This window comes from Castanea sativa, chromosome 2 (genome assembly GCF_040712315.1).
Source record: "Castanea sativa cultivar Marrone di Chiusa Pesio chromosome 2, ASM4071231v1".
In the NCBI taxonomy this organism is placed as follows: Eukaryota; Viridiplantae; Streptophyta; class Magnoliopsida; order Fagales; family Fagaceae; genus Castanea; species Castanea sativa.
In genome coordinates this window covers 40636343-40663678 of record NC_134014.1, presented here as the reverse complement: position 1 = coordinate 40663678, position 27336 = coordinate 40636343, and the positions used below count along the sequence as shown (strand labels likewise).

General features: G+C 35.9%; 3 protein-coding genes across 4 annotated transcripts; 1 reads left to right on the top strand and 2 right to left on the bottom strand.

Moving 5' to 3' along the window:
* Positions 1–2568: 2568 nt before the first annotated feature.
* LOC142623512 (GTP-binding protein At2g22870) lies at positions 2569–7880 on the bottom strand. The gene is made up of 4 exons (XM_075796953.1): positions 7269–7880; positions 7105–7174; positions 3555–3717; positions 2569–3434 (listed from the first exon to the last, which is right to left on the bottom strand). Exons 1-4 carry the CDS (start codon positions 7759–7761, stop codon positions 3225–3227), a joined length of 936 nt encoding a protein of 311 aa, XP_075653068.1. The 5' UTR covers positions 7762–7880; the 3' UTR covers positions 2569–3224.
* Positions 7881–13093: 5213 nt separating this feature from the next.
* Positions 13094–15888, top strand: LOC142625817 (uncharacterized). Its single transcript, XM_075799540.1, has 3 exons — positions 13094–13833; positions 14106–14293; positions 15000–15888. The coding sequence occupies exons 1-3, from the start codon at positions 13191–13193 to the stop codon at positions 15672–15674; spliced, it is 1506 nt and encodes a 501-aa protein (XP_075655655.1). The 5' UTR covers positions 13094–13190; the 3' UTR covers positions 15675–15888.
* A 1854-nt stretch (positions 15889–17742) lies between these two features.
* On the bottom strand, positions 17743–24043 carry LOC142623939 (ACT domain-containing protein ACR1). 2 transcript variants are annotated; one of them, XM_075797425.1, is made up of 8 exons: positions 23766–24043; positions 22939–23030; positions 22752–22797; positions 21563–21677; positions 21249–21316; positions 19200–19853; positions 18753–18866; positions 17743–18202 (listed from the first exon to the last, which is right to left on the bottom strand). In XM_075797425.1, the coding sequence occupies exons 2-8, from the start codon at positions 23007–23009 to the stop codon at positions 17822–17824; spliced, it is 1449 nt and encodes a 482-aa protein (XP_075653540.1). In that variant the 5' UTR covers positions 23010–23030; positions 23766–24043; the 3' UTR covers positions 17743–17821. The 2 variants fall into 2 exon arrangements, with proteins under 2 accessions (XP_075653540.1, XP_075653539.1); XM_075797424.1 differs by having other exon boundaries at positions 18762–18866; positions 23766–24037.
* Positions 24044–27336: the final 3293 nt, after the last annotated feature.

Below are 27336 nucleotides of genomic sequence, written 5' to 3'. Positions count from 1 at the left end.
TATTTTAAATTGAGTGAAATAGATTTTGTCACATCATCAATAATTTAAATAAATATCAAAATAGTGATAATTAACATTTTTTTTAAAAGAAAATGTTGGTAAATGTAGTTCACTCATTTTAAAACAAATATATATGATTTTTTAAGAACTCCATGACAATATTACTCTAAAAACTCCATACGATCTTAACAGTTATGTAAATACTATTAGGTAAAGACACCTTTTATAAGGCCGCGATAGAAGTTCATTACAAAAGATATATGACAAAAATGTGGGAAAAAGATTTTGAGAAATTGAAGCCATTGAGTCTTAAATTATTGAGAAAATTACATAAAAAGACTGAGACTTTATATAGGAGTAATGTTTTACATTAAGATAGTTTATAATTTTGTCAATTAAATTTCTAAACTCATGAAACTACTTTAATTGAAGCTGCCGTTGATATCCATTATGCTAGATAGTAACCAAGCAAAGGAAACAATAAAGCATTAATAAAATTTAAGCTTCCCCTAGATAACTAGCTTCAGTTTTTTGAATAGAAGATTCATTTTTAACTTTCTTATTCTAGTGAAACTTTCTCTCTCTACCTTTCTGATGATGTACAGAAAATCAGTAAGGTTGAATGGTCTGATTTCAATGGACTAGTGGTTGGCTGGTTGCTTGGAAGGCCTGAAAAGAAAGAAACACAAGATCAAAGGTGACCGGGGCGAACCGGCCAAGAACCCTCCGATACTTAAGTTAGTTTTCTCTTTAGAACTCAATAATTCAAACTTTAGGAGTGGTAAAAACTTACCTTCACTTGATATGAATGAGTCTTTTTTATAACGAGCTTTGGAGTGTTTACTTATTTAGTAACTTCCTCAACGTGGATTGAAGTTAGAAGGTTCAGACTTATCTTTTATAATTGCTATTAGAAGTTAGAAGGTTTAGACTTATCTTCTACAATTGTTATTAGAAGTTAAGAATTTAGTAGGAAGTTAGAGAAATAATTAAGGATTTTGCTCATACTTCAGAATAGTGGAATGTGGTCCGGATTATAAGCTTTTGAATATAAATTTATTCTGAGAATTTTCAAGTGTTGGGAGGTCATCCAGGTTCTTTCATGTTGGACAACCTTCTTACACTGGGATGATCTTTTTACGCTAGACAACCTTTTTATATTAAGAGAACCTTTCTGGACTTAAACGACACTACGGACGAACGGAAGATATTTCAATTTTTGGTTCACCATCACTCTATAATGGCTGCGAATTCATTTATGAGTAAATTTAGGTAAAATGCTAAGTTTTATCAACAATTTTCACATTTTTGCTACCATGTTACTATCCTAATCTAAAACAATCATTAAACTAATGAAATTTTATATTTTTACAATAGATTATTACACAAATTATGAAGAAAATGACGCTCTCCTTCTTTTAATTTACTGATGAATGACACTCCCCTCCTTTTGTAAGTATAAATCAATGTGAATCCTTTTTAAAAAGAAATATCTTGTTAGTGAAAACTTTTTTTTTTTTTTTTGAGGGAATTGTTAGTGAAAACTTAAGTGTTGCATTTATACAAATTTCAATGGGGGGATATCATTTCGAGGATTGTCATTTTGCCAAATGTCAAGGCATGTTGGTTTAATTTATTCTTTTTTGTAATAGAAAAATGCTATATTTTATATGTTCACTCGGATTTTTGCTAATAACATAAAGATTAACCTGATATGTGAACAGCACATCCCTAAAGAAAATGCCTAAAATTTTCAATTTCTCTAGTCAACCTAACCACAAAAAGAAGACACTTATGAAAGGAATAATTTATTGTTGTTAAATTTGGGATTAAACAATGGAAAAAACAAATAAATGATTGATAAACAAATGCTTATCCTTTAAATTTTAAATTTCACTTGCCTTTTAATGTTACTTTCAAATTAATTTTGCTTTCAATCTTGCATTTTAATCTTGCTACCTCAAGCTAAAATCCTAGCTCCGCCATTGGAGATACCTTAGTTAGTTTCAATATTAACAAATGTTTACAAAACTTCAATTGTCATTTTAAACATTTCAAAATCGTTTTTTTTTTTTTGCAACATTCAGCATAAAACCGTTTCCCAGATCTCAATCAACCAAGATTTCACTTTGACCGGCTGAACTCATGAACTCAACCGATCGACCTTCAATCAAGCAGTGTCAAAAAAACAGAATGATCAGGAAATACTTCACTAATGATTCGAGTAGTCAACCTAGAATCAAATCTTAAATCGAGATGTCTTGAACGATCGAGTTAGGAGTCAAGACTCCTTAAACAAAAACCTTCTGACTATTTACACAAAGGCTCTTTAAGGATTCACGTCCAATCTTGATTTTAATTTAAAATTCTCTCAACTTTTAAATATTATATATTACATCCTACCTTGTATATATATACAACATTCACAATTCAGGATTTTTTTTTTTTTTTTTGGATTGGTAAATGTATGACTTATGCTTCTCCATTACCTGGAGTGCCATATTCAAGGACCACTGGCAGGAATGATGTTAAGAAAAAAAAAAAACACACATACCACATCACATATGATAAAAATCTTTCAAGAAAGCACAACCCTCTTTTCTTTTTTAATAAGTAATGTAAGATTCATTTAAACACCATTCTCATACACGGGAAAGTATACAACAGAGCAGTGAAGAAGAAGAAGAAAAAGAAGGAACCAAGATTACAAAGGCTGAGAAATTAACAACGGATTAGCAAGTCATTTCAGAAGTCCATGAAAGAAAAAGTGGAGAAAGTATAAGATTTAGAGCTCCATTCGTATGAGATTTCAGGAAAAGGAACTTAAGGTGCGTCAAAGATAACTCCTCCACCGATTCCTCTCTTTCCGAATGCAAAACAAGAGGCAAAGGAGCTATACCCCCCACATGCCCCCTACCTCTAAAATATCCCAAAGTAACTCTCCAATATTCCAATATAGCAAGAACAGAATGGGGCAAGAAAGCACAATATCATTCATTTCTATACATATGGAGAATGTTATATCCCAACACACAGCCAATTTCCTTCAGGACATGCAGCCGGTAAAAACAACTATAGGCAACTAAAGTCAAGTCCTTAGGTTTTTGCGCTCTTCACTGTCATGATATATATGCATCTTTTTCTAGCTTTCACAATTTCTTTCAATTGAAAAAACCTACCTTCGCTTCAGGCAGGTTACATATTGTGGTATTTGAAATTTCCTCCTATTGATCCCAGTAGTTTCTTAGCTGTGACATATGTAGGAGAAGGTCATCTCTGCCCAGACCAGTAACACTGCTAGTCATGATCCATGGGGGATGTACCTTGTAGTTTTGTCTGATCACTTGTTGAAAATCCCTGATATTCTCATCAGGCCTTTTTCCTTTGCTTGCCTTCATTTTGTCACACTTAGTGAAAACAATGGTAATTGGTATCTGAAAAGCACAGAAAAATGGCAGAAATACCAAGATGAGAACTGGATTTAGCATTGTGGCAGTGACCAAATGGTAAGTGAACAACGATATGAACGTTTAAAACATCAGAGGGAAGCATACATTGTTGCGTCCAAGCCAATTAGCACAGTCTAGGTCAATCTTCTGAGGTGGAACACTTGCATCAACGAGAAGTAGGACAGCAACAAGAGTATCTCTGTTCAAAAAGTAGCCTTTGGTGAATGAGGACCAATCCATTCTAGCAGCATCTGGGGCTTTAGCAAATCTGTGAATAAAGTGAACCGCAAAGTATCAATTAGAATGAAGAATTCTGCGATAGGGATGACATCAAATTATGTAGTTGTAGAGGAGAAACAAGATACATATATAGGTTTCCATTCCATCACATTTATCCTTCCAGGAAATTATTATAATAATGAGAATGATCACAATTAGTTCTCCCTATTGTAATTTGCCTCAATAAGAATAAAGTCTAGAGAAGCAGAAAGAGCTCCCAATACCTGACAATCAATTAACATGGCAAAAATAATGTTTTCGTTCTTAAAGTTTACAAAAAGTTTGGTTTCGTCCAGAAACTTTAAAAGTTAACTATTGAAAACATTATGCTTTATATCCTTCTATCCACTTATGTTAACTTTGAGTCCTATGTGTCTAACCAAAAGCCTATGTGGCATTACTTTTTTTTTCTTGCTAAGTCTATGTGGCATGAATTTTTTTTTTTTTTTTCTTGCTAAGTCTACATGGCATTACTTAATCTGACATGGAGCACCACACCCAAAAATATAGGTAATACTTTATCTGACACGGATCAAACCATTATAAAATAAAGAGTGAGGACAGCTGGCATGCTTTCATTGGTCACACCAAATGATAAAAAACTGAGGACCATATCCCCAATTTCCCATTTCATTTAGGGTTTTCAGAAAACACAAACTCAATCCCACCAAATACAAATTTTAACCTTGAAAACAAAAATTGCATGTAACCCACACTGAAAGCCACAGAGATTTAAAGCGAGAGCATTGACAATAAGGGATTGACGAGCATTGCTCCGTCTTTGGGCGGGTACATTGAGTAAAACTTTAGACATTTTGCTTCGTTTTAAATCAATTAAATACACGTTGCCTAAATTTATGTGACTTTGAGTGTAACCCACAAGAATTGCTTTGATTTTATAATTGTTATTTGAAAATGATATGTTTGGGTTATGGCTGCATCACATGCCCAGCCCCTAAAAGTAAATGGGCAATGCTCAGTTCTATTTAGTGCCAAACTGACCATATACCACAGTTTGGGCCAAGTAAAGCTGAGAAAGAGATCCAAGACTTTGATGGCCTGGATTGACGCAGCCATAGAAGATTAATTTGCTACTTCTTTGCACATTAGTCTATTCAAAAAAATTTTTATGGGGCCCATGTGTGAAGTCCAATTGAAATGAAAGTTGCGCAGCTTTAAAGATCTATCTATATGTCTGCTATGGTTAAAAGATTTTTTCAATTTGGGTTTTTATTTAACAAGTTATGGTTAATTTTGTATTTAGTGACAATTTTGCAATCCCTACAAATTAAGAGTATTTTGGTAGTTTAGTTGACCTTATTAGATTTCTAGTTTACTAGTCAAACTACGACATATCAATAAAATTTTACTAGTCAAAACTATGAGTCCTGAACCAATAATTCAAGAATGATTCCTCATGTAATATATGCTCAATGTAATTAAAAATAGATGGAGTTGATTAATAAAAAAAGTACTATGTGTTTTGAGCATTGGGGCATGTTGGCTTTTGTGTGTTCTTCTCTCCCTTTCTCTTCTTGCTTTTCTCTTGATATTATTAGTGGATACTGTTCATGCAGCAATTTAACAAACATAAAACTCCTTTTTTTCCTTCTTCCTTACAACCCAAAGCAAGCATTTTCTTTTGCCAATCAAAACCCTAAACCCCACATAATTTCTTCCACCAAATAGTCATCAAATAACTCATCAAACTACTTTTTGATTCCTAACACAACCCCAAAACCCATTCCTCAACGAATTTTAAAAACCTAGATCCACAAATTCTCCTAATCCTAACTCCATCACACGCACTTGTAGATAATTTCCCAAATTTTTCGTATGTCATGTATCCTTCCTCCACAAAACAAAAAAGGAGAAAATAGATGGCTTTTAAAGAAATGCAATGTATATCACTATGTTGTACACTCAACCAACTCAACAATGCCTAATAACTAAATTATTCCGGGTTGGCTATGGCATGGTTGTCTTCAAAATTGCTGACTCAAAGTACAAGAGTAAACACATTCTCTTTGCTGTGTGATGGTGTGATGGTCCATAGCATGGTTAGAGAAACAATATCCTCTGCGGAAGACTGGAAGTATAAGGTTAAGGCAAAACCCAAGAATAAGTGTCCATGTTAAGTAATTAGGCTTTTATATTTTATTTGGTCACTATGAATCATAGGTTTTCTCTTATTAATAAGTAAGTCTTACTAAGTTTATGGGTCTTTATGTGTGGGCTTTGGTTCAATTCAATTAGGGTTTTGTTTACTAATTTAAGTCCTAGTTCTATTCGGAGAAGTTAAGAGCAGTATCTATTTAAGTGTTTTATTGTACTGTACAAGGGAGTTGATCAATAAAATTTTGAGTGTTATGAGTATTGAAGCATGTTGGCCTTAGTGTTCTTGTCCCTCCCTTTTCTCTTCTTTCTTCTTCTTTTCTTTCTCACGAGTATTGTTCACAATACTAAAAAAAATTCTAGTTCAGTTTCTTTCTTCTTTTGTCAACCATAAATCAAATCCTCACTCTTTTGAACCCTAACCTCCTTCTAAAATGATTCTGAACCCAAAAATACACAAATCGTCATACAAACTTGCTCTTCCCAAGGAAGTGTCATTTGAGAGCTCATACCAAATTACCAATCAAAGAAGATTTTACATAAAATCTATCTTCTTGCAGAATCGTAAAAGATTTTGCATGATAAAGAAGATTATGTCTCATCTGGGGCACTCCTATATTTCAAAATTTGCTTAGAATTGGTCTATTTTCCTAAGAAGCACAGACATGGACATGGACATGGACATGGGTACGGGTATGACATAGCGACACAAGCAATTTCTGAAAATTTATAACATAAAACAGCCAGTTCCATATTGGTATGACACCATTACAACACAAATACGACATGGTTACGGTACCCTAAATGAAGTAGTCATGCTTCCTAGCAGTGTTTTCAGCTTTTATACTCGGGATAGTGTGTGTGCTTGGTGAGTTTCCCTATGTTAAGTACTTTGGCTGCTAGAGCAGATCTGCATAGAATGTAGCTACTATGCTTGTATTGTGTGCTATTCAGAGTTGCTGTTGAATATATACTTATATAGCTGATTTATCCCCACACACTCCCACCCATGTGTACACACACACCCCCTTCTTACCATAATTCAATAGAAAAAACAAAAAATTTGCAGACATGCTAGACAATCTCCAACATTCAAGCATAGAAATAGACAAAAAATAAAAAATAATAAACGGGAAGTGCATAATACTCGAAATTTCATAGCATTTATCTCTAATTTAACCATAATGCTTATATTCTCTCATTGTGATACTAAGTTTCACGAAGCAAACAGCTAAAATTCAAACAACTAACCAGGACTTACCCATAGCCAGGCAAATCCACAATATACCAGCTCTTATTCACCAAGAAATGATTAATAAGCTGAGTCTTTCCTGCACAAATTTCAAAGTTTTAAACCCAAATAAGCAACACCCAGAAACCCAAAAAAGTCCAAGAAAACCATACAAAGTGGGAAAATTTCAAAACCTGGCTTCTTAGAAGTAAGAGCAACTTCCTTCTTGCGAACCAGAGCATTGATAAGCGAAGACTTGCCAACATTAGACCGACCCAGAATCGCAAACTCGGGCCTGTGATCTTTGGGACACTCCTTGGCTTTCCCACTGCTCTTCACGAACTCCACCTCCTTGATCCGAGACTCACCCGCGTAGGGTCCGATAACGATGTTGGAGCCGGGCAGAACCATGTCCTCTGTCACCTCGTCCGGGTCGACCCCGGGTGGCACGAACAGGACGGTCCGGACGAACCGGGCGGCGTCGGAGATTTGTCGGGTCTGGGTAGTCTTAGAGGCTGAAGCTGAGACATGGTGGTGGGTCGGGTTGCGGAGGGTCCAGTGGGAAAGATATCGGGTTGGGAAAGAGAGTGTGGGTTTAGGGAATGGTAGTATAGAAGAAGAAGAAGAAGAAGAAGGGTTTATGAGAGACGCGAGTTGGAGAGTCAGGATTCTATTTCTCACTAACATTTTTTTTTTTTGGGTTCAATCTCTAAAGTGTTAATTGTTGAACTGAACTAGCACCCGAAACTCACCACATCACCTCACCACCTCACCGCACCCGAAACTGGTCCGTTGGTTTCTGATATGCGTGGAACGACGTCGCTCAGGATTTTTATTGTGATTACAAAGGCAAATGCATGGATAGTTGACGTTCCCCAATAATGGGCTAAGGACAGCCCAAATGGTAATAGTATGGGCCAAAAGTTTTAGACTTTGTATGAAGTTCATTAGCAAGTCATCAGAGCAAGAGGAGTCCGGTAGGGACCTTCTGGTGTCATTTCATCTTCAAGGAAAACAGTTTACATCCTCTTTTTTTTTCTTCTTTTTTGAGAAAAACATCCAAAACAATATGAAGGAATGAATGGCGAATCTTCTTGTATGTTTGAAATGGAGGGAGGCCATCATCAAAAAATAATGTTAATTATATGACATTTTTAATGAGTCATGCAATTTATTTAAATGTATACATAGATAATTGTATAAATTGATATGTAAAAAGTTGGAGATTCCTCAAAATTGATTTGAAAGTTGGAGATTCCTCAAAATTGAGTGGTAAGAATAGGTGGATTATTAATTTCTTTCTATATGATATGTTTTAATTCAGAAATGATATGTTTTAATTCCTTACATAGTCATGTTGTTTATGTAAGGAATTAAAACATATCATATAGAAAGTTAATTGTGCTAAGAATATTATGACACTCACCTATAGAAGAATGAGAAGGTTACGATGATGCAGAAGAGTTGAATTTTGGGATGGTTTGGTTGTGTTTTGATAGGGACACAAGCCAAAGAACAAGTTTTTGGTGGTTTGAGGGAAGGAACTAGGTTTTGTGTTTCTGATTGTAGTTTGCTTTCTTGCTTTGTTGGGTGGTGGCAGGTATGATACCTTTGTGGAATAGGGCTTGGCTGTGAGCAATGAAGTTAATTGCAGGTAAGTTGGACTCGAGGAACCAGGTCAGCCCACCTGGACAAAGCCCAACATGAAGCCCAAAGCCCATTAGGTGATGTAGGCTCGATACGCATGGGCGAGGTAACCCCAACCTTCATCACAATGGGCCCGATCTCTAGTTGAGTGTCGGGAATTAGGGCGACCATGTCTTGAGAGATTCCTTAGAGATCGATGGTCTGAGCCAACCACAAAGGAAATTTGTGTGTGGTTCCAACAAGGTTGGTCACCAAGAACTAACGATTCTGAAAGGGATCCATTCCCGAACACTTTTCGGTGTCTGGAACAAGTTCCAAGGGAATCATCTGAATTCGTGAGGATTAAGATTCTGGTGGACGTGGGAATGTGTGAGTAAGTGGGGAAAGAAATGATAGCCACCCTATTAACGGAGGGCTGTAAAAGGAGGTTGAAACAAGGTTAGAAGGGGTTGGGCATTGAAGAGAGAGAGAGAGAGAGAGAGAGAGAGAGGGAGAGAGAGAGAGAGAAGGGGGATGAGAGGAAAACACAAAGAGAGAGTGAGTGAATACACTAGGATATTCAAGGGGAGTACTATCACTTGTTTGGGGCCTTGATTAGAAGGATTGAGCACAACCCCCACGTACAAATAAATTGTAAGCCCATTATTGCAGCAGAGACGATTCTGGGCACGCACATAATCCTTTATGGTTCTCTAAACCCATCAAAAATTCACCAAAATGCAAAACATTTTATGTGGTTCTTGTACATGCAGCATTACATGATTAAAATATTAGTTATCAATTAAACTTACAATTCTACATTTAAATTTACAATTTTAATCACAAACTAAGAATGAATAAACAAATGAAAACATTAAACAATAAATAAATAAAAATTTTCCAAAACTAATGTGCGTGCCCAAAATCGTCTCTGCTGTAATAATGGGCTTACAGTTTATTTGTACGTGAGGGTTACGCTCAATCCTACTAATCAAGGCCCCAAACAAGTGATAATACTCCCCCTTAATTCCCCTGAATATCCCAGCGTATTCACTCACTCTCTCTCTGTGTTTTCCTCTCTTCCCCCCTCTCCCTCTCTCCAATGTCCAACCCCTTCCAACCTTGTTTCGACCTCCTTTTATAGCCCTCCGTTAATGGGGTGGCTATTATTTCTTTTCTCACTTACTCACACATTCCCACGTCCACCAGAATGCCAAGGGATCCTCACAAATTCAGAGGATTCCCTTAAAACTTGTTCCAAACGCTGGAAAGTGTTCAGAAGTTGATCCCTTTTAGAATCGTTAGTTCTTGGTGACCGACTTCGTTGGGACCGCACACAGATTTCCTTTATGGTCGGCTCAGACCATCGACCTTTAAGGAATCTCTTAGGACGTAGTTGTCCCAATTCCTGACGCTCAACTAGAGATTAGACCCATTGTGATGAAGCCCGGGGTTACCTCCCCCATGCGTATCAAGCCTACATCACCTAATGGGCTTTGGGCTTCATGTTAGGCTTTGTCCAGGTGGGTTGACCTGGTTCCTTGGGCCTAACTCACCCACAGATTACAATATATAATTGTGTGATTTGCATATACTTAGCACTAAATGATACTGGTAAAATATAATCCTCTAATAGACCAAGTAGGTGCAAGGCACATGTTGCAAACACTAATAATAATAAAGTTTGTAAAATAAATATAGATAAATAAACTAGGATATGAATAGAGAATAGAGAATATTACGTTATATTTATAAACAAGTTAAAAATATCTATTAAATAAATTAAGTATATGCATACATTTAGGGTGTGGCAAGGTGAGCAAAACTAGTCCTCATTCCATCACCTCTTCAAGGTGGGAAAAAAAACCCATGCAAGATGAAATAGGATAAAACAAGTTTTTTTTTTCCCCTCAAGTTAAAGGATATGTGTGTGTGTGGTGAAACAATGAAAGTATTGAAAAAAAAAAGGGAAAAATGATCTTCCATCTTGGTTTGAAGGAAAATTCCTCAAAATCAGTACACAATGATTGATAAAACCATTCATGTATACTTTTTTTTGGATAACTTTTTTTTTTTAGAGATAATTACAACATGCTGCTAACCCTGCAACTCGAACCCTTTTCCCCTTAGACCCCCAAGCATTTTGTACATGGGGAGGTGCCAATTTAGCTACAAGGCCTTTAACTTTTAATTGGATAACCTATTTAATGAGTCATGTGACTTGTTTAAATAATTCATGTGACTTGTTTAAATAATACATGTGAATGGTGTTAAAAGATAACATGTAGTGGATTGAAGAAAAAGTAGTGAAAAACTACATTCTTTTGTATTAATATGTGATATCATATTATTTAAGAAAATAGTTGGTGTTTTCTTTAAAAAGGAAAAAAAAATGAAGTTAATTTCTTATGTAATTCATAATCCACTAGGATGGTTAGAAATTGCATATAATGCAAAATATGACAACAAAAAATTTGGGACGACAATTTGCTCCGCCCCTCCCGCTTCGCCCCCCGCGAGTTTTTCCTGCCCCGCAAAGGTGGTGGGGCGGGGATGGTGCAAGATTTTAGCCCTGCACTAAAGGGCGGGGCGGGGATGAGTTTAGATTTTTTAGACCTAACTCGCCCCATCCCTGCCCCGCCCCGTCTGGCATTAATAAGAGTTAAATTATAAATTTTTTACATCCTAAAACCCAACTATTTAAACAAACATATAATCAGCTTATTTTAATCTACCCGATAAGGATTTTTGCCTTTTTTTTTTCTTTAGCAAGGTTGGAAATAACGTACTAATTTTACATTTTATTTTGTATTTATTATAAACAAATTTATATACTATTGAATCGTTGATTTTGTATTATGAGATTTTTGTTTTTGTTGTGATATTGTTTTGTTAAATACTCTTGTAGGGATAAATGGCCCAAACATGAGTATTGGGCTGTAGGCCGTGTCCGAAGACCTTAAGTAGTCTGAGGATAGGCAATAATGACTGAGGCCTACAGAATGATGGCCCATGGAAGGAGTTTGGTCATGAGGAATTAGAAATGTTGCCCGAGAAGAAGTATCTCCTTGGTTGAGCAGAGTAGAGGTCATACGTCCGTCCTTCTGTCAAGAACAATGCAACAGACAATCATTTTGACAAGTATAAACATCAGGTGGGGATAGGACAAAAGAGAGTTGGAAAATATCTAAGAAGAAAGTTGCTGCCACCGTATTAAATGCTCTGCAACTAACCCCTTGGCCGTATTAATGTGGAGGTGATACCTGAATAGTAACCTCCAATCTTACAGTTATCCACAAAGACTTCAGGAAGGTGCTGATGAGACAAATATCAAAGCCAGCAATCTAATCTACACGTGGAGGGCTAAGATGAAGTAAGGAAGAGGTATATAAAGAAGGAAAATCCTATTACAAAGGGATCATCAAAGAATCTGTAGAAAAATCATTGTACACACAAGAACTGTAATTTTGGTTAAGTTTAAGAGAAATATATAAGAACAGCCTTCCTCGGACTTTGTCGAGGAGGATTTTCCTTGCTCAAACTGTTTGTTTCATGCTTTACAATAACAACTAACTTGCTGTGATCAATATATATCCTAACTCATTGACAGTTTAGTTTCAAGTCACTCTCTACAAATTCATTGATTGGGCTCTTTGGATCATTGACCTTTCTTTTGGGCTTTGGGAACAAAACGTGCCCTTACAACTTTAATATTATTATTTTATTTTTGCTAAAAATTAGTTTAATTTGATGTGATAAATTTATTTTGAATTTCAAGTATATTTTTATTAAAGAAACAGGTTTTATTAATAAAATTGCAATAGTTGTGGGTAAATTAATAAGAAGTAAAGTTTTACAGGGTGGGGCAGGGTTTCGCGAGACCCCAAGGGGCGAGAATGAGGCAACAAAAAAATTTCTCATCATGCGGGATGGGACAGGACGGGGATGAGGTAAGATAAAACCATGTGGAGCAGAGGTGAAGATCTCATCTTTCGGATCTACCCCACCCTATTGCCATCCCTACAAAAAATAATTTTTAAAAAAGTATAGCAATAAATATAAATTTTATCAATGAAATAGAGATAAATTCAACTATAACAATGGGATAAATGTATTTATTAAGGACATGTGTTATAGGTAATGATGTTTGTATCCAATCCATTATTTTAAAATTTTGAATATTTTGATAATAAAATTATAGTTAAAATGAAATTTTAAATTTCTTGAAAATTAGATAATAGAGTTATATCCGAATCAAACTATCCTTAATAAATCTTATAATTTGGTTCAACTACAACTTCAAGTGTACTAGAAACACAAATAATCCTTACAAAAAAGAGAAAAGAAAAAAAAGAAATACAAATAATAAAACAAAACTGCGTCGTATTGGCAACCTCTTATCCCCCGTAAAGAACCCACTTGCAGCTCAGAATCGTTTCAACTTTCAATACACGAATGAGAAAATAGAGTCAACCTCAAAACATTCAACAATGTCGTGGATAGCAAGGTCCATCGCGAACTCACTCAAACTCGACGACGACGACGACGACGACAAAGAACACCAACATGCCAATCCTAATGCCGATTCCACAGATCCAAATTCACCGCTCAAACCTGATCAACACCACCGCGGTGACCAAACCGAATCGCCATCGTCACAGTCGTCGAACCAATCGCCACGTGGCGTCAAAGAGGACCTCTCGGAGATCACCAAAACCCTAACTCGCCAACTCTGGGGCGTCGCCTCCTTCCTCGCCCCTCCTCCTCCTCCGGACCAAACTTCCTCCTCCTCCTCCGCTCCGCCGCGCCAGGTCGCCGACTCAAACCCCTCTCAACTTTCCGATCACAAAGCTCCCGAAGAGGAAGAGGAGGAGGACGTGATCTCCGGAATCCGCAGCGATTTCGCGGAGATCAGTGGGAGATTCAAGACCGGGATCTCCAAGCTTTCGAGCACCAAAACGGTGTCGGAGATCACCAAAATCGCTTCCAATTTTCTCCAGCTTGGATCGGAGGAGCACGAGATCGGCGACGCGGTCGGCGTCACCGAAGAGGTGCTGGCTTTCGCGAGAAACATCGCGATGCATCCAGAAACTTGGTTGGATTTCCCTCTCCCTCACGATGAAGATTCAGACGGTAGTACTCTCGTAATTCATCATCTATTTGAGATTATATGCAATGCGATAATGCGGTTTGATCTGATTAAGAAATGTTTGTTAGTCAATTGCCATTTTAGGTTGTTCACTGAGTGATAATAATTGTGCTTATGAACTAATATTTGAGAAGTAAGAAAGTTGTGATTTTTATTTTTAGTTCGGAAATTTAGAAAGAAAACTTAGAAAAGTAGAAATTGTGTGTTATAGACTTTTGTTCTGATTTTATGCATCTTTTGATAATTTTTCGGCCAGAGTTTGAGCTGTCTGATGCCCAACAAGAACATGCTCTGGCTATTGAGCGATTTGCGCCAAGATTGGCTGCACTCCGGATTGAACTATGTCCGGGACATATGAGTGAGGCTTGTTTTTGGAAGATTTACTTTGTACTCTTGCATCCAAGACTCAATAAACATGATGCCGAAGTTTTGTCAACGCCCCAAGTAAGTTAATTTCCGTTTGGCACTGACATAGTTTTAGTTTATAGGTTTATCATGTTAATTGTTTTTCTTATATTATTTTTTTCGTTGATTATTTATGTGACTGCTGATTGAGTTTAACCACTTATGGGCTGAAGAGATTCTTTTCTTCAAGCTCTAGCACAAGGAATCAAGGATTTTTCAAATGTGTGAACTTTTTGTATGCGACATCACACAATTCTGGTATTGTTGTGGGGGTATATGTGAGAGCCTTGCGCATGAAGGTTTTTTTAATTTATTTTACCATGCTTATAGAATATATAACTGGCACCAAAACACTTCAATTTTGTTTTTGGCTTTTGAGTTTTTAGGTTTAAGTATCCCAATTTAGTGATGGCTTCATAGCACTTTAATGAGAACTACTTGGTGAACCAAGTTATTATATATATATATATATATATATATATATATATATATATATATATATATATTGTATGGCGCAGATGGGAAAACATAGGATCATATTGGGGTGTTAGTTACTAAGTTTTACAGGTAGTAAGCTTGATATGTCAAACCCCTTTGTTATATGTTGTATCTGGGGTTTCTGATGAAGGAAGCAGGAAGTGGTTTTCGACCCTGAGTTTGGGAAATTCTGGCCTTTGGCTTACTTTTCATGTTTTGATTCATTAGTTTGCAATGCATTACTAGCAAGTGATGTTTATGTTTGCAGATAGTGGAGGCTAGAATGATGTTGACACAGGAGTTACAGAACCGCAATAAGGCAAAGCAAGAACCAGAATATTCTGGAAGAGGCACTAATTATTCAAATGAAACTGCTGACATACCACATGAACAGAATCTCTCCATGCCACCAAGTTCCCAACCAGAGTCAGCCCCTCTCCAGATATCTGCTGTTCAAGTGGCCCTGTCCTCAGTGCCAGCTGACATTGAGATGGAGAAGCACCCAGTCCAAAGTACCGAACTTCAAATTGTTGACAAGCCTGTTGTTGAGGAAGGACCAGTGAATCAAAACAAAAATCAATCCTCTACAGGGAATGATGAGGATGATGGTGATGAATGGTTGAAAGAGGAAAGTTCAGAAATGGTTGGTGTTAGTGAAACATCCTTCCCTATGGGGAATGCTGAGGATGTATCATTCAGCGATCTCGAGGATGATGATGATGGAGATGTACCTACAAGTTACAAGAAAGTAACATCTGGTTCTGATTCATCAACAAAAGACTCACGAGATTGGGTTCAGCTGAGCAGAAGCTCAGTTGACTCAGTTAAGGATATCAGTTCTGTTGAGACCCAACATACTGGTTCTGAGCAGGTAAGTTCTCGTAACCATGAGACCAAGGAATCTAATGACTGGCTTGATCTCGATGACATTGATGTGATCTGATGATGCCCACTAAAAACCTTGCACAAATAATGTGTTGTACTTCCCAAACCTGTTGTGAAATGCTGGTCTGGTCTATGCTTTTTTTAGTCTGAATCAGGCTTTGATACTGTATGTATGTACATAAATTCCATTCTAAACTGGATGATTATTTGTGTCTTATAAATGTATTTATCAAGTTTAGTAAACTCTGCTCCATCTTATATAGTTCTTCCAATAGCAGTTGTAACTTCTGCTCCATCTTATGAAGTTATGAACTATGTCTGTTTATTTGAATTCGACTGCATGTTTTTGAGATCGTTGGAATTCTGATGGAAAACATTGTCCTTGATTATTCTCATTTTTCATTCGAAAAGGAAAAGTTTTGTGGGAGAATCATTCATGAGCTAGTAGTGGAGATATAATCAGGAAAGGTTTCCTGAACTATATAATCATTTAAAGACAAAATATTGCAATAATCAATTGTCAGAGAAAATAATCTTTCGGGCTTTGACGGCTGGTGTGTCACTCGCACAAGTAACCTCAAGTATCTATGGTTACATTATGACTTAATAGCTTGTGAGTTTCAACTTCTATGCTAGAAAGTTGTTACTGTTATCGAAGATTATTTTTAATGGATCTCCTTATGCTGACATATCACAAACACCTGCATGTATTTAGGATGAATTTTTTAGCTGTACTGCCTGCCATATTGCTTCTGTCTATTTCATCTTATAACCAGATTGCTATTTCCTGAAATCAAGCTTGAATTGTTCTTGTTGATTTGGTCATGTGGTTTCGGGTTATATAGTTGAAGCAAATCAGGATGATTTCAGAATGCAAGCATTATGACATTGTCTTGAAAGTCGAGGTAAAAAAATTTACATGGAAGTAGATTTTGATTATAACTTAGTGTCCATTTGAGAATAGCTAATCTAGCTTTTTGTTGAAAACATTTTGTTGAAAGTGTGCTAAAGTATGCTTGTTCTTTAAAAAAATTTAAAAAAGTGAGAAAATGCGGGAAAAAACGAGCTTTTGAAAAGCTGTATATAAAATCTAAAAGCTAAAAGTTAAAATCTAAAGCTGATGCCAAATAGGCTCAACTTTGGTGATGAGCTAAAGTGGAGTCAGATCTTGGGCAATGCAGGATCCATGGCAATGCAGGATCCAGAACCTAGAGCAAGAAACTGAAATGTGTCATTTAGAGGTTTTATTTGTTTATCTATGGAGTTGGGCATTTAATGGAGTATCGTGTGATGTGGAATTGGATCCTAGAGTACTTAGGTAACTCCACTTTGGAGTTCTTTAAATTATATCCATCTATATTAAAACAAGTGGATTGGATTTTGTAACATTATTAATATTTAAACTAGCCTCATCACACGCTTTTCGTGCGTGCGATGGGGCTTATTTTATTTTATTTTATTTGGTGGTTGTAGCAAAAAAAAAAAAATCTATGTTTTTTTATTATATATATATAATTTTTATTTTGAGAATATAATTTATAAGTGGATAAATAAATTTGAAAATCAACAAGAGAGTGATTCTATTTTTAGGCAATATTTTAGTGAAAGTTAGGGGTATACATTTACCAGATTGTCTTTTAGTTTTGTCTCTACTTAAACATAGGGATGTTGGGGTATTTTAGAACAAAAAAAATCCAGTCCAAATAAAGGAAGCCCCTTAAATAGTAGTATAGATGAGAGTTTTCCTAAAAAAATAAAAAAAAATTAAATGAGAGTTTTTAAAACTCCATGGCCGAGTTATCTTAAAGCTATAGAGGGATAGTAGGGCCTCAAGAGGCCAGTTGATGCATAACTATTTCAGGCCGACAAATCTATAGTTGCATACTCAATTATTCCCCTTTGATTTGTAAGCTTGCAAATTGATCTTTCGCTCAAAGGCATTAATAATGTCACAGTTGTTTAAGGGGATTCATTATTGTGCATAGAATAAACCCAAGTTATAATGGAAATGCTTTTCAGCCAATTTTCATTAAAATTTGAGTGTGGGTCGATGTTATTCGTGTGGCTATGTGCAGACACTATCAAAAAGAGATATCTATCTAAATTATTTACAAGACATCATCATGTTGGGAAGAAAGAAACTCTTGTTAGAAACATAACCTATTTACAGATGTCTATTGAGTACAGGCATGGAAGGTTCTTGAGTTAGGAACTCATGATGTGGCCAAAACTGCTTGATAGGCGTTCAAGCTGAGACCACAACAAGTTTCCAAGTGAGAATCTCGGCTTATCCTCTATGCTGCCATGGGTGCTTCGGATTGTTCTTGATGAAGAAGACTGTGTAGCCCATCTTGGGGACTTCTGAACTGCAAGGACGGATCCCCCAATCTCTTCTTTCACGACTTCGGCTATGTTTGGATTCACATCATACCCCGAGGTGTCTTTAACATAGAATGATCCAACTGCTCTGTCACCTCGTGTCCAAACCTCAACCCTCGATATTGATATCCCATTCTCTCGAAGCACTCGTGTGACATCTGAGAGAAGTCCCATTCGGTTTTGAGCGCAGACCTCAAACTTTAGTCCCTACACATGTATCAAAAAGAGTTAATGAACCTACGTTTTAGTTAATGTGTTAATCTCAAAAGCAGATAAAAGTGCATTATCTCAAATGCTAGTAAAAATGGGGCACATATAACTAGTCGACGAAATTAGCATTGAACAAAGTTTTTCTCTAAACTAGTTTGAAGAGAAACTTTTCAAACTTCTCACATATCTCTTTTTTTTGTGTGAATTTTGAAAATTTAACCGTTGAATTTCATGTTCCTTATGTTTTTAATATACATATTAGATTTCGTTCAAATTGGATATTATTTACTATTCGATCAATAAATATATTTTTTATACACAATTTCAAATCATAAAAATTTAAAATTTTAATATTTGATTGATGAGATAACAATTGATCTTTGATTTTCTTGAAATTTTACATGCATGAAGAATATAATAAGAACATGCAATCTAACGGTTAGATTTTCAAAATTCTCACTCAATATAGAAATATATGAAGAATTCGTAGAGTTTCTCTTCAAACTAGTTTGAAGAGAAACTTTGTTTAGTATGAGCAAGGCCTTACTGGACATACATGCGAGACTCGTCTCTCTATAGCAGCAACCAAACATTGTGTAAGCATATGCCTTTCGCTCTCTGTATCCAACGTGCAACCATCCTTTTGCCGTATAAAGTACTCCTGTGTTATTCACATTGAAGCAAAAACATAGCGAAACAAACACATTAGCAGATTAAAAAATTGATGGCAGATTAAAAAATTTATGGCAAATTTGGCTGAGAGCACCAAACAATGTCGAACAAAGATAATATATTATTGCTTAATGCTTAGTCAGAACCAGATGCAATGGAACACAAATTTTCAAGATATGTTATGCTTGGAAATCATTTAAATGCAAGAAGAAATGGAGCTACTTAAAGCTAGAAAACATTGAGAAACATGTATTGTACGAAAGTAATGATTTGATGATTACAGACCTAAGAAATAGTAACAGGAAAGACTATATATTAGTACCTGATCAGCCATAGAGCCCTTGGAAGCAACCACAGCATGAAACACCACGTACTCCAAATCAGTGAGAGCACAAACAGTGTCAAACAAAAGCTTGGGACGATCTCTACTCTTCACATTCACCACCGAGTACCCTTTCTCCTTGCAACTCTCGATTGTGACGTGGGTCCCATCACAACCCATCTTATGCTCACCACCGCCGCCATCACAAACACGACACCGCTCGTAATCCAAATCCGCATGCATCAACTGGTGGAGCCGCCTCTCCGTGTGGGTCTGGGCCGTCTGGACTGCTTCTGGGCCCATCAACCTGACACTCCTTCTCTCTCTCTTCCCATCATGGGCCTCAACCACGTTCTCTAGCTGCTCTTCCACGTGGGCCAGCCGAATTGGGTCTGTAATGGGCCCTCCTTTGGACGCATCTTCAACGTAGATAATGCAGGCCGCTCGTGTGTTGTGGGTCCATCCCACGGCAGAGGTGATGCTGCAGCCAAGCTGAAGGAGCACAGCTGATATCTCAGACATTAGACCTGGTCGGTCTGTCCCAGTCATCTCTAGAGCTGTTTGCTCAGTTGACACGTGGCGGGGTTTCACCTCTCTTCCCAACCGTGTTTGTAACTCCTTTGACATCTTCTCTTTTCTGCTTGGACATAGTGCCTGCAAGGTTGTATTCATTAGTGGCAAAGTCTAGGGACCCAATTTTTGAAGAAAATAGGGTATTAAAATACTACTGTTTGAGCTTGACAGGTCCAAAAAGAAAAGTAAAAACTATTATTGGTTTACACTGCACTATTCATGCAGGAATTAAGATTCACAAGGTAGATTAAACAAATATATATAATATTATACACATTTGTTTAATCTATAGTGTAAATCTTACTTGGATAGTACAATTCAACATAATAATTTTCCAAAAAAAAAAAAAATTGCTTATAAATTATTGTTTATGGAAGGAAGAATAGACCGGCCTCAATTGTATTGGAAATTAGAAATTAAAGTATTTATGTCAAGCCAAGTGATAAGGTAAGAAACTGGTGCATACAAGACTATACAGGTATGAATGAGTCAGTTTTTGCCAATGTTGTAATCCATTTTGCTAGTTCTTGACAAATTTTCAAGCTTCTATATACATATATAAACAAAATCCTTTGTTTATTTATAAATAAATTAGAATTTGAGATTATTTTATAAAAATAGAAAGAAGTTGGGGATAATTTTGGGATTTCTTAAAGAAAGTAGTGGCATTCATACAAAGATACCATTTTAGATTTAAGGCGAAAAAATTTAAAAGGTCAGTTTTTTATTTTTGTGAAATTTTTACTTAATTTTTTGTTATATTTTATTTATTATTGATAAAAAATTAAAATAGGATCACTTCATTCTCTTAATATTTTTAAGTAATTAATAATTTACTTTAAAGTCAAATTAATAATAAATTTTAACATAAGTTGTATATAAAAAAAAATATAAAAATAAACTTACTTATTATATAAGTCATTTAAGGGTAAGAGAGAAAAAAGTAATTTGATGATGACTTGTTGAAAAGAGAAGCTTTTAGAGATAGAAAGGAATGGTTTTATGGCATCTGATTGTCAGAGTTATTTTGAGAGAGAGTATTATATTATAAAACTAAAATTATGAAAGGGAAAAGGCGATCGTAATTTTGTTTAAGAATAAAATTATAAGCGTAAAACTTGAGAAAAAGTAAGTCCAACTTAGACTAAACTTGTTAATAAGTCTTGATATAAAGTTGAGAAAAAAAATTCTATAAAAAATCCAAGTATGTGGTTTAGATCATCTTGACTCATAAAAAAACCTACATTTACCTAAAAATTATTACTTTTACAATTTATGAAGCTAATTAAACTGAGTTCAAGCTACTGAAATTTTTAATAAGCTCCGAGTTCAAACATAATAAGTGAGTTAGAACTAGCTTGAACATCTTGGCTCGGCGTAGCTTTGACTCAGTTAGGCTAAAGGGTGTAACTAAATTTCAGAAAATTACCAAGCTAGCTAGATAAACAAAAGAGAGAGAAAGAGAAAGAGAGAGACCTGCTGAATGTAAAGTATGAGGTTTTCGTCAGTGAGTTTGTTGCCGAGCTGGTCTGTCACGTGAAACACTGCGCCACCATGCAATCAAAAGATACCCACACCACATGAATCAGCCACAGGTTCAAGTCGTAAATGACTTATTATATATAGCTCAGAAACAGAAAGTTATCCTTTATAATCATATCCTAATTCTTCCTTTTTCTTTTTAATAAGTAATCACAGTGATAAATGGTGTAACAGAGACATTATTATATATAATATAGGTGATGTAAGATTGAATTGAATGATTGATGCTAGGGTGTGTAGGCACTGACCATCCATGAACCAACCACCATCGGAGGAAATGTATGATTTGGAAATAACAAGGTCCAGATCTGTCAAGACTTGGACCATCTCTAGTAGAATCCCGTGCTTGTTTGCACTGTCAACCTGTGTCAAAAAAACAAAACATTTGTTAAAGGGTTTCTTTCATAGTTCATTTTCTTACTTTTAATTATTAAGCCCGTGAACCCTGGTTACAAATTACAAAAGAACTAGAAGAGCAACTAGACAAGGGTAGAGAACTGAACCATGAAATCAAGGAGAAAAATTCTAGGTATTTTCTATTTTGCTTATTGAATTGAACCCAGCTTGCGCTTAGCTTTTTAAGGGTTTCATGGTCTTTTCATACTTGTTTCATTCTTTATGAACTAGATAGTCTAGATTGCGACATTTCGTTAGAATACTGTTGCATAGAAAAGAGAAGTATCTGCTTCTATACAATTCCAGAAATCCTTGCATGAATCAGCTACTGATCAGGACTTTAAAATCAAAGGAAACCAATTAATGATAACTTTAATTGCTTCCTCCTTTCCAACATGTGATTTCTAATGGCTCTCCACCGGTGGGACAGAAAAAGACACAAAAACAGCTCTCCATTCGGTGGGTTCAATATCAAAATTACAATAAATCTAACACAACCTATATTTTTATACTATTTTTTATAAGTAAATGATATTCCAATCATAATTAACAAACTTAAAAAGATGTTCTAAAAGTTGGGTTCTCAATATTAATTACTATTAAAATTAAACTAGGGTTTAAGTAAATCTTTAGATGTTCATTAGTCATTTTTCGCCGTCAAAAGGACCAACGATGATGGAAGAGAAGTAGGAGCTTATTTGGACAGAATCGAATACTCTTAAACTTAAAATTAAACTAGGGTTTAAGTGAATGTTTAGATGCGCATTAATCATTGTCACCGAAAATATAACTAATTAAAGTGATCATTATCTCTAGTTCTCTATTCTTACAATATTTGAGATTTGTAGAATTTCTCACAGTTGTTTATACAAACATTGATGGAATTTCCAACAGCTGGAATTCCACTTCTCAATCCCCCCACCCACCAAAAAAAGTATAAACAAAAAGAGAGAGGAGGATAGATTCCATGAAACATGTCTATTCCCAGCCAACAAGATTGATTAATTTAGATTCAATACTATAAGATACTAAAAATCTAACCTTCACAAGAGTGCAGTCTTCGCATGCGTCATTGTCTATGCAAACCCTGAAAAGCCAAACGAGCAAAGCAAAGTGATGAGTTGCTGAATTATATAAAAAAGGAAGAACCAAAGAACTGAAAATAGATAGCATAATTAGAACAACAAATCACAGGATGAGTAGTACCGAGTTCTATGATTAATAATACCTGGGAGGGTACATTCTTTCTATGAGAGATTCAAACTCGGGATCGATATAGGGTTGGTAAATGATCTCCATCTTTTATTCTTCTTAGCAAAGCTGCTTAGAAAAATAACATCACTTATATATATATATATATATACACACACTTCTTTTAGAACATTCACAACACATGGGAGAAAAAAAAAACGCGTAAACAGAACCGCATATCGTGGAGGAGATAAGAAAGCCAGCGGAGACTAGTTTGTTGCTGAAGAAATATTGAATGATTTGAAAGAATTACACGCTACAAAATATGACTATTTCATGGTAGGCGTTTAATTGTTTCAGAACCACGTGTATATATAGCTTCTTTCTTCAATTGGAAGAAAGACAGAGAGACTTTTGTGTCTGTCTACGATTACATCGATTATCTATGCAGCTTACAGAGACAAGAATTCGGGAACACAGATGTATTTCTTATAAATGAAATGAGTTGGAAGAAAAAAATCTATTGGAGTAGAACAAAAGACATGGAAGTAGCCACACGATAAATTGGTGAGACCAAAAATCATTGAACCAAAACAAACAAGGAAACCGAATCTCTATCTTAAACTGCGGACTCTACGGAGTCAAAGAGTTCTAGGTCTAATAGAACTGATATTCTTTGATTGGAAATGACCAGAAAGATTGAAATTTTGGATGAAATACGATGCTTTAAAAGCAAGTATTTGACAAAAACTTTAAACAATATTTCCCTCAAAGAATTCAAGATGACATGAAAGTTGAAACCCAGTAATTTAAATACCTTAATCTATTGAAAAAACGTAAAAAAAAGAGTTCAATAACAATTACCTGTTATGTTATAAAATACGACCCAACAAAACTCACAGAAGTTCACAAATTCTTTCTTTCTGAGAATCTGACATACGCGTACATTAGAAAAGTCGCTTTCTTCAATGTAGCCGAAATAGATGGGTTCTGATGAATCTGATCAGCTAGTATATAACAGAAACTCTTACCAGCAACCGTGGAAATCTAAACCCGTACTCCGAACCCGTAACCGAAACCGAATCAAGATTCAAGACCCACATTCAATTTGGCTGCTTTTTTCTTGGCCGAGTCATATAATAATAATATAACCGCCACAGTCTATCTCTCTTGAGCTCTTTGTGAGGCAAGGAAAAAAGAAAAAACGAAAACGTGTTAGCTTAGGGTTAAAGTAACCTAGGGGTATTCAGAGACTCTCACTGAGGATTCGCCACGTAAGGGTTTCTGATAGCCACGTGGCGAATCTAGCATGCTGACATGCCTATCAAAGTGCGGCGTCTCGCCTCTACAACTCATCAATAATTATCAAAACTGGTGAATCCAAGTGTTGGTTACGAGTCTCTTTCGGGATAACAACGTGTCTTTTTACCATACATATCTTTTCTTTTCTATTCACATTTTTTTTTTTCCTTCAAGTTAGTTTTGGACTTTTTTACTTAGTCAACTGAGCTGGAGACTATATATGGGCTCAGCTCCTAAATGCTGAAATTTCTGATTCAATCAATGTGACAGCTAGGAAGAGAACATGCATTCGATTGTAGTGTCATAAAAAAAAAAGTGTTGATTACGTGGCAATAAATGGGCTAATAGAGCATGGATTCAGATCCTCTAGAGTTTTTAGGGTACTCTACCAAGTAGAGTTCATTAAATCCTAGCCACTTTTTAATGATTTAATGGTCTAGATTCTGCCATGTCAGCATTTCATTAACAATCATCTTAATTGTTTTGTTTACAACATTATTTTATTATTTTAAGAATATTATTAATGAAATGCTGACATGGCAGAATCTAAACCATTAAATCATTAAAGAGTGGTTAGGATTTAATGAACTCTACTGGTAGAGTACCCTAAGAACTCTACTGGTAGAGTACCCTAAGAACTCTAGAGGATCTGAATCCATAGAGTATTGGCTTGGTGATTGAGATCACGACCTGCAATTACTTTCAATGATTGAGATCGACAGTTTTTTCCAAAAAAAAATTCAAGACTAATTCCAGTAGATTTCTTTCTGAAACATTTACCAAAGAATGTTTCGGCTGGGCCAATTACAATGTCATTTGATCAAACCTAAAATTTAGTCCACTAAACTTCATGCTTCATGGGTTGGACCAATGACCAAAAATAGGTGGACTGGACCGGGCCTAATGCAGAGGCATTATTCCCGTTTTGTAAAATAAGAAAATTGAGTGATTTTCTTGTCTATAATAACTTCCAAGGCGGCAAGGCAACCATTTAGAGGGTACATTATCATGCCTATTTTTATATAAGCATGAAAGAGATTTTTAGGGTGGGCTAAACTTATTTGGGAAATGTAGAAAAGGGAACTTAGGAATTAATCACTCATGATGATGAAAAACCACCAATTAGTCACACGGTCCTCACAAGCTTGAAACAATACCTACACAACACAAAAAAAGATGACCTAACAAAGAGCATCGGTGTGGTGCCGGCCAAATACCCTTCAAAAGTCAAGTTAGAACTTTACACAACTCTAGAGTGTCAGAGCTAGGATGAATTATGCGTACCTTGCTTTCTGAGGGTTCTTGGGTTTTTATAGTGGTGTAGAATCGATCTCCATTTCTTGCGTACCAAGGCATTTTCTTACTGGGAAGATCCTCCTTAATGAGCGTATATTATGGAATCTTTTCATAGATAGAATTTTTCTCATATTGGGATTCTTTGAAGTTAATCGTGAGATGCAAGTTAATTCCATTTAGGAATCCTTGGAGCTTAATCAAAATGGATGGATGCCATGTGGCCGTTACATCCGTCTACTGTGTGTCCGTGCACCTTGGACTCGTCCACTCTTGGCCAATTGGTCCAAGGGTCGTCATGTTTGTTCAAGAGTATCCGTCATCAATCTTTTTACCCTCTTCAATCACCATCATCGTGAGTTTTGTGGGTTGAAAAGATAAGAAATAATGAAACATAAAGTCCAAAAATATTTAGAAACCGTTTGATAATGGGATAGTGTGAGTTTGTTTAACTGCTTGGTAGTTGGCTTGGGTGTGGGATTCGAATTATTACTACTAATTTCATTACACGCGCTTCACGCATGCAATGAGACTTTGTTTTTTGGGTTTAGTATCATAATAAAGAATTAAAGTAGAAAAAAAAAAATACAAAATGACTGGTTTTATAAGCAGAGTTTCCCTTATCAGCTGACTAAGAACGTCACAAAAATAAAACTTTTACACTTTGCATTTCTAACAAAGGAGACCTGGGTATTGGTATTCACATGTTTACCACATGATCTGGCTAAACCTTTTGCTATTGAAGAGGTGTGTTGAATGCATTGGCTTGGTGAAAGTCTCTCAATAGTCATACCGCTTCCTCTAATGATTCAGCAAGCTATTTCTGAATGCCATCATGGATGAAGAGGTTGAGGGCGTTCCATCACTACAAAAAACAGGGTCTATAGCCGCGTTTAAAAAACGCGGCTATAGACCCCGAAAACGCAGCTATAGACCTGAAGCCGCGTTTACAACCCCGGCCTAAGCGGAGCAGCAACAGACCCTGCGGGTCTATAGCCGCGTTTGAACTACGGCTATAGGCTTCAGGTCTATAGCCGCGTTTTTTAAAAACGCGGCTACAGACCAAACCTGAGCTGTGTTTAAACCGCGGCTATAGGTCTTTTTAAAAACAAAAAAAAAATTTAATGGCGGTTTTTTTCCCCCCAAAAAATTCAAAATTCAAACAAAATTTTTTTTTTAAATTAAACACAAACCCAAAAAATTCAAAATCAAACACAATGTACTGACAGTACAAATGCAACGTGCTCCAAATTTAAACAAAACTAACCCAAATTAAAAAATAAATCCATTCAAAGAACACAAAAACTCAAGAACACAAACCTATTTAAACATAAGCACAATATCAGCAACACAATAGCAAAAATAACTTCTAGCAAAAGTATAATATCCATAAAAAAATTAGAGAATTTTTACATCAAATAGTAGAGATGAGTGAGCCTTTAGCTTTTCTTATGAAGTTTTCCAGTGATCCTTGCTTGAAAAATGAAGTATATGGTGGTGTGGAGTGTACCGGTGAGAAGAGTGTGTGCGTTGTGTTGAAAGAAAAAAAGAAGGAACGAGAGAAAAAAAGAAGGAAAGAGAGAAAAAAAAGAAAAGAAGAAGCAGCCACAAAGAAACAAAGAAAAAAAAAGAGCTGTGTTGCAGTGAAGAAGGAAAAAAAAAAAAAAAAAAAAGAGAAAGAAAGGAGCTGGGCTTGACTTGCAGAGAAGAAAGAAAGAAAGAACCCAAGAAAGCAGACAATGACCAAAGAAAGAAAAGATGAGAAAGAAAAGATAAGAGTGGGGGTAGGTGGGAAAGTGGGTTCTGGGGTTTTTTATTGGTGTTCCCTATAGCCGCGTTT

Bases quoted from the DNA above. Each gene is read 5' to 3' on its own strand.
- LOC142623939 (XM_075797425.1), bottom strand. From the start codon at position 23,009: ATGGAGATCATTTACCAACCCTATATCGATCCCGAGTTTGAATCTCTC. The intron at 22,798-22,938 runs GTATTATTAATC...TTGGCTTTTCAG, and splicing joins GAAAGAATGTACCCTCCCAG to GGTTTGCATAGACAATGACG. The intron at 21,317-21,562 runs GTCAGTGCCTAC...ATGGTGGCGCAG, and splicing joins TGGTGGTTGGTTCATGGATG to TGTTTCACGTGACAGACCAG.
- LOC142623512 (XM_075796953.1), bottom strand. From the start codon at position 7,761: ATGTTAGTGAGAAATAGAATCCTGACTCTCCAACTCGCGTCTCTCATA. The intron at 7,175-7,268 runs GTTTTGAAATTT...AAATTTGTGCAG, and splicing joins TCTTACTTCTAAGAAGCCAG to GAAAGACTCAGCTTATTAAT. The intron at 3,718-7,104 runs GTAAGTCCTGGT...CTTTATTCACAG, and splicing joins GTGGATTTGCCTGGCTATGG to ATTTGCTAAAGCCCCAGATG.
- LOC142625817 (XM_075799540.1), top strand. From the start codon at position 13,191: ATGTCGTGGATAGCAAGGTCCATCGCGAACTCACTCAAACTCGACGAC. The intron at 13,834-14,105 runs GTAGTACTCTCG...TTTTTCGGCCAG, and splicing joins TCACGATGAAGATTCAGACG to AGTTTGAGCTGTCTGATGCC. The intron at 14,294-14,999 runs GTAAGTTAATTT...TTATGTTTGCAG, and splicing joins AAGTTTTGTCAACGCCCCAA to ATAGTGGAGGCTAGAATGAT.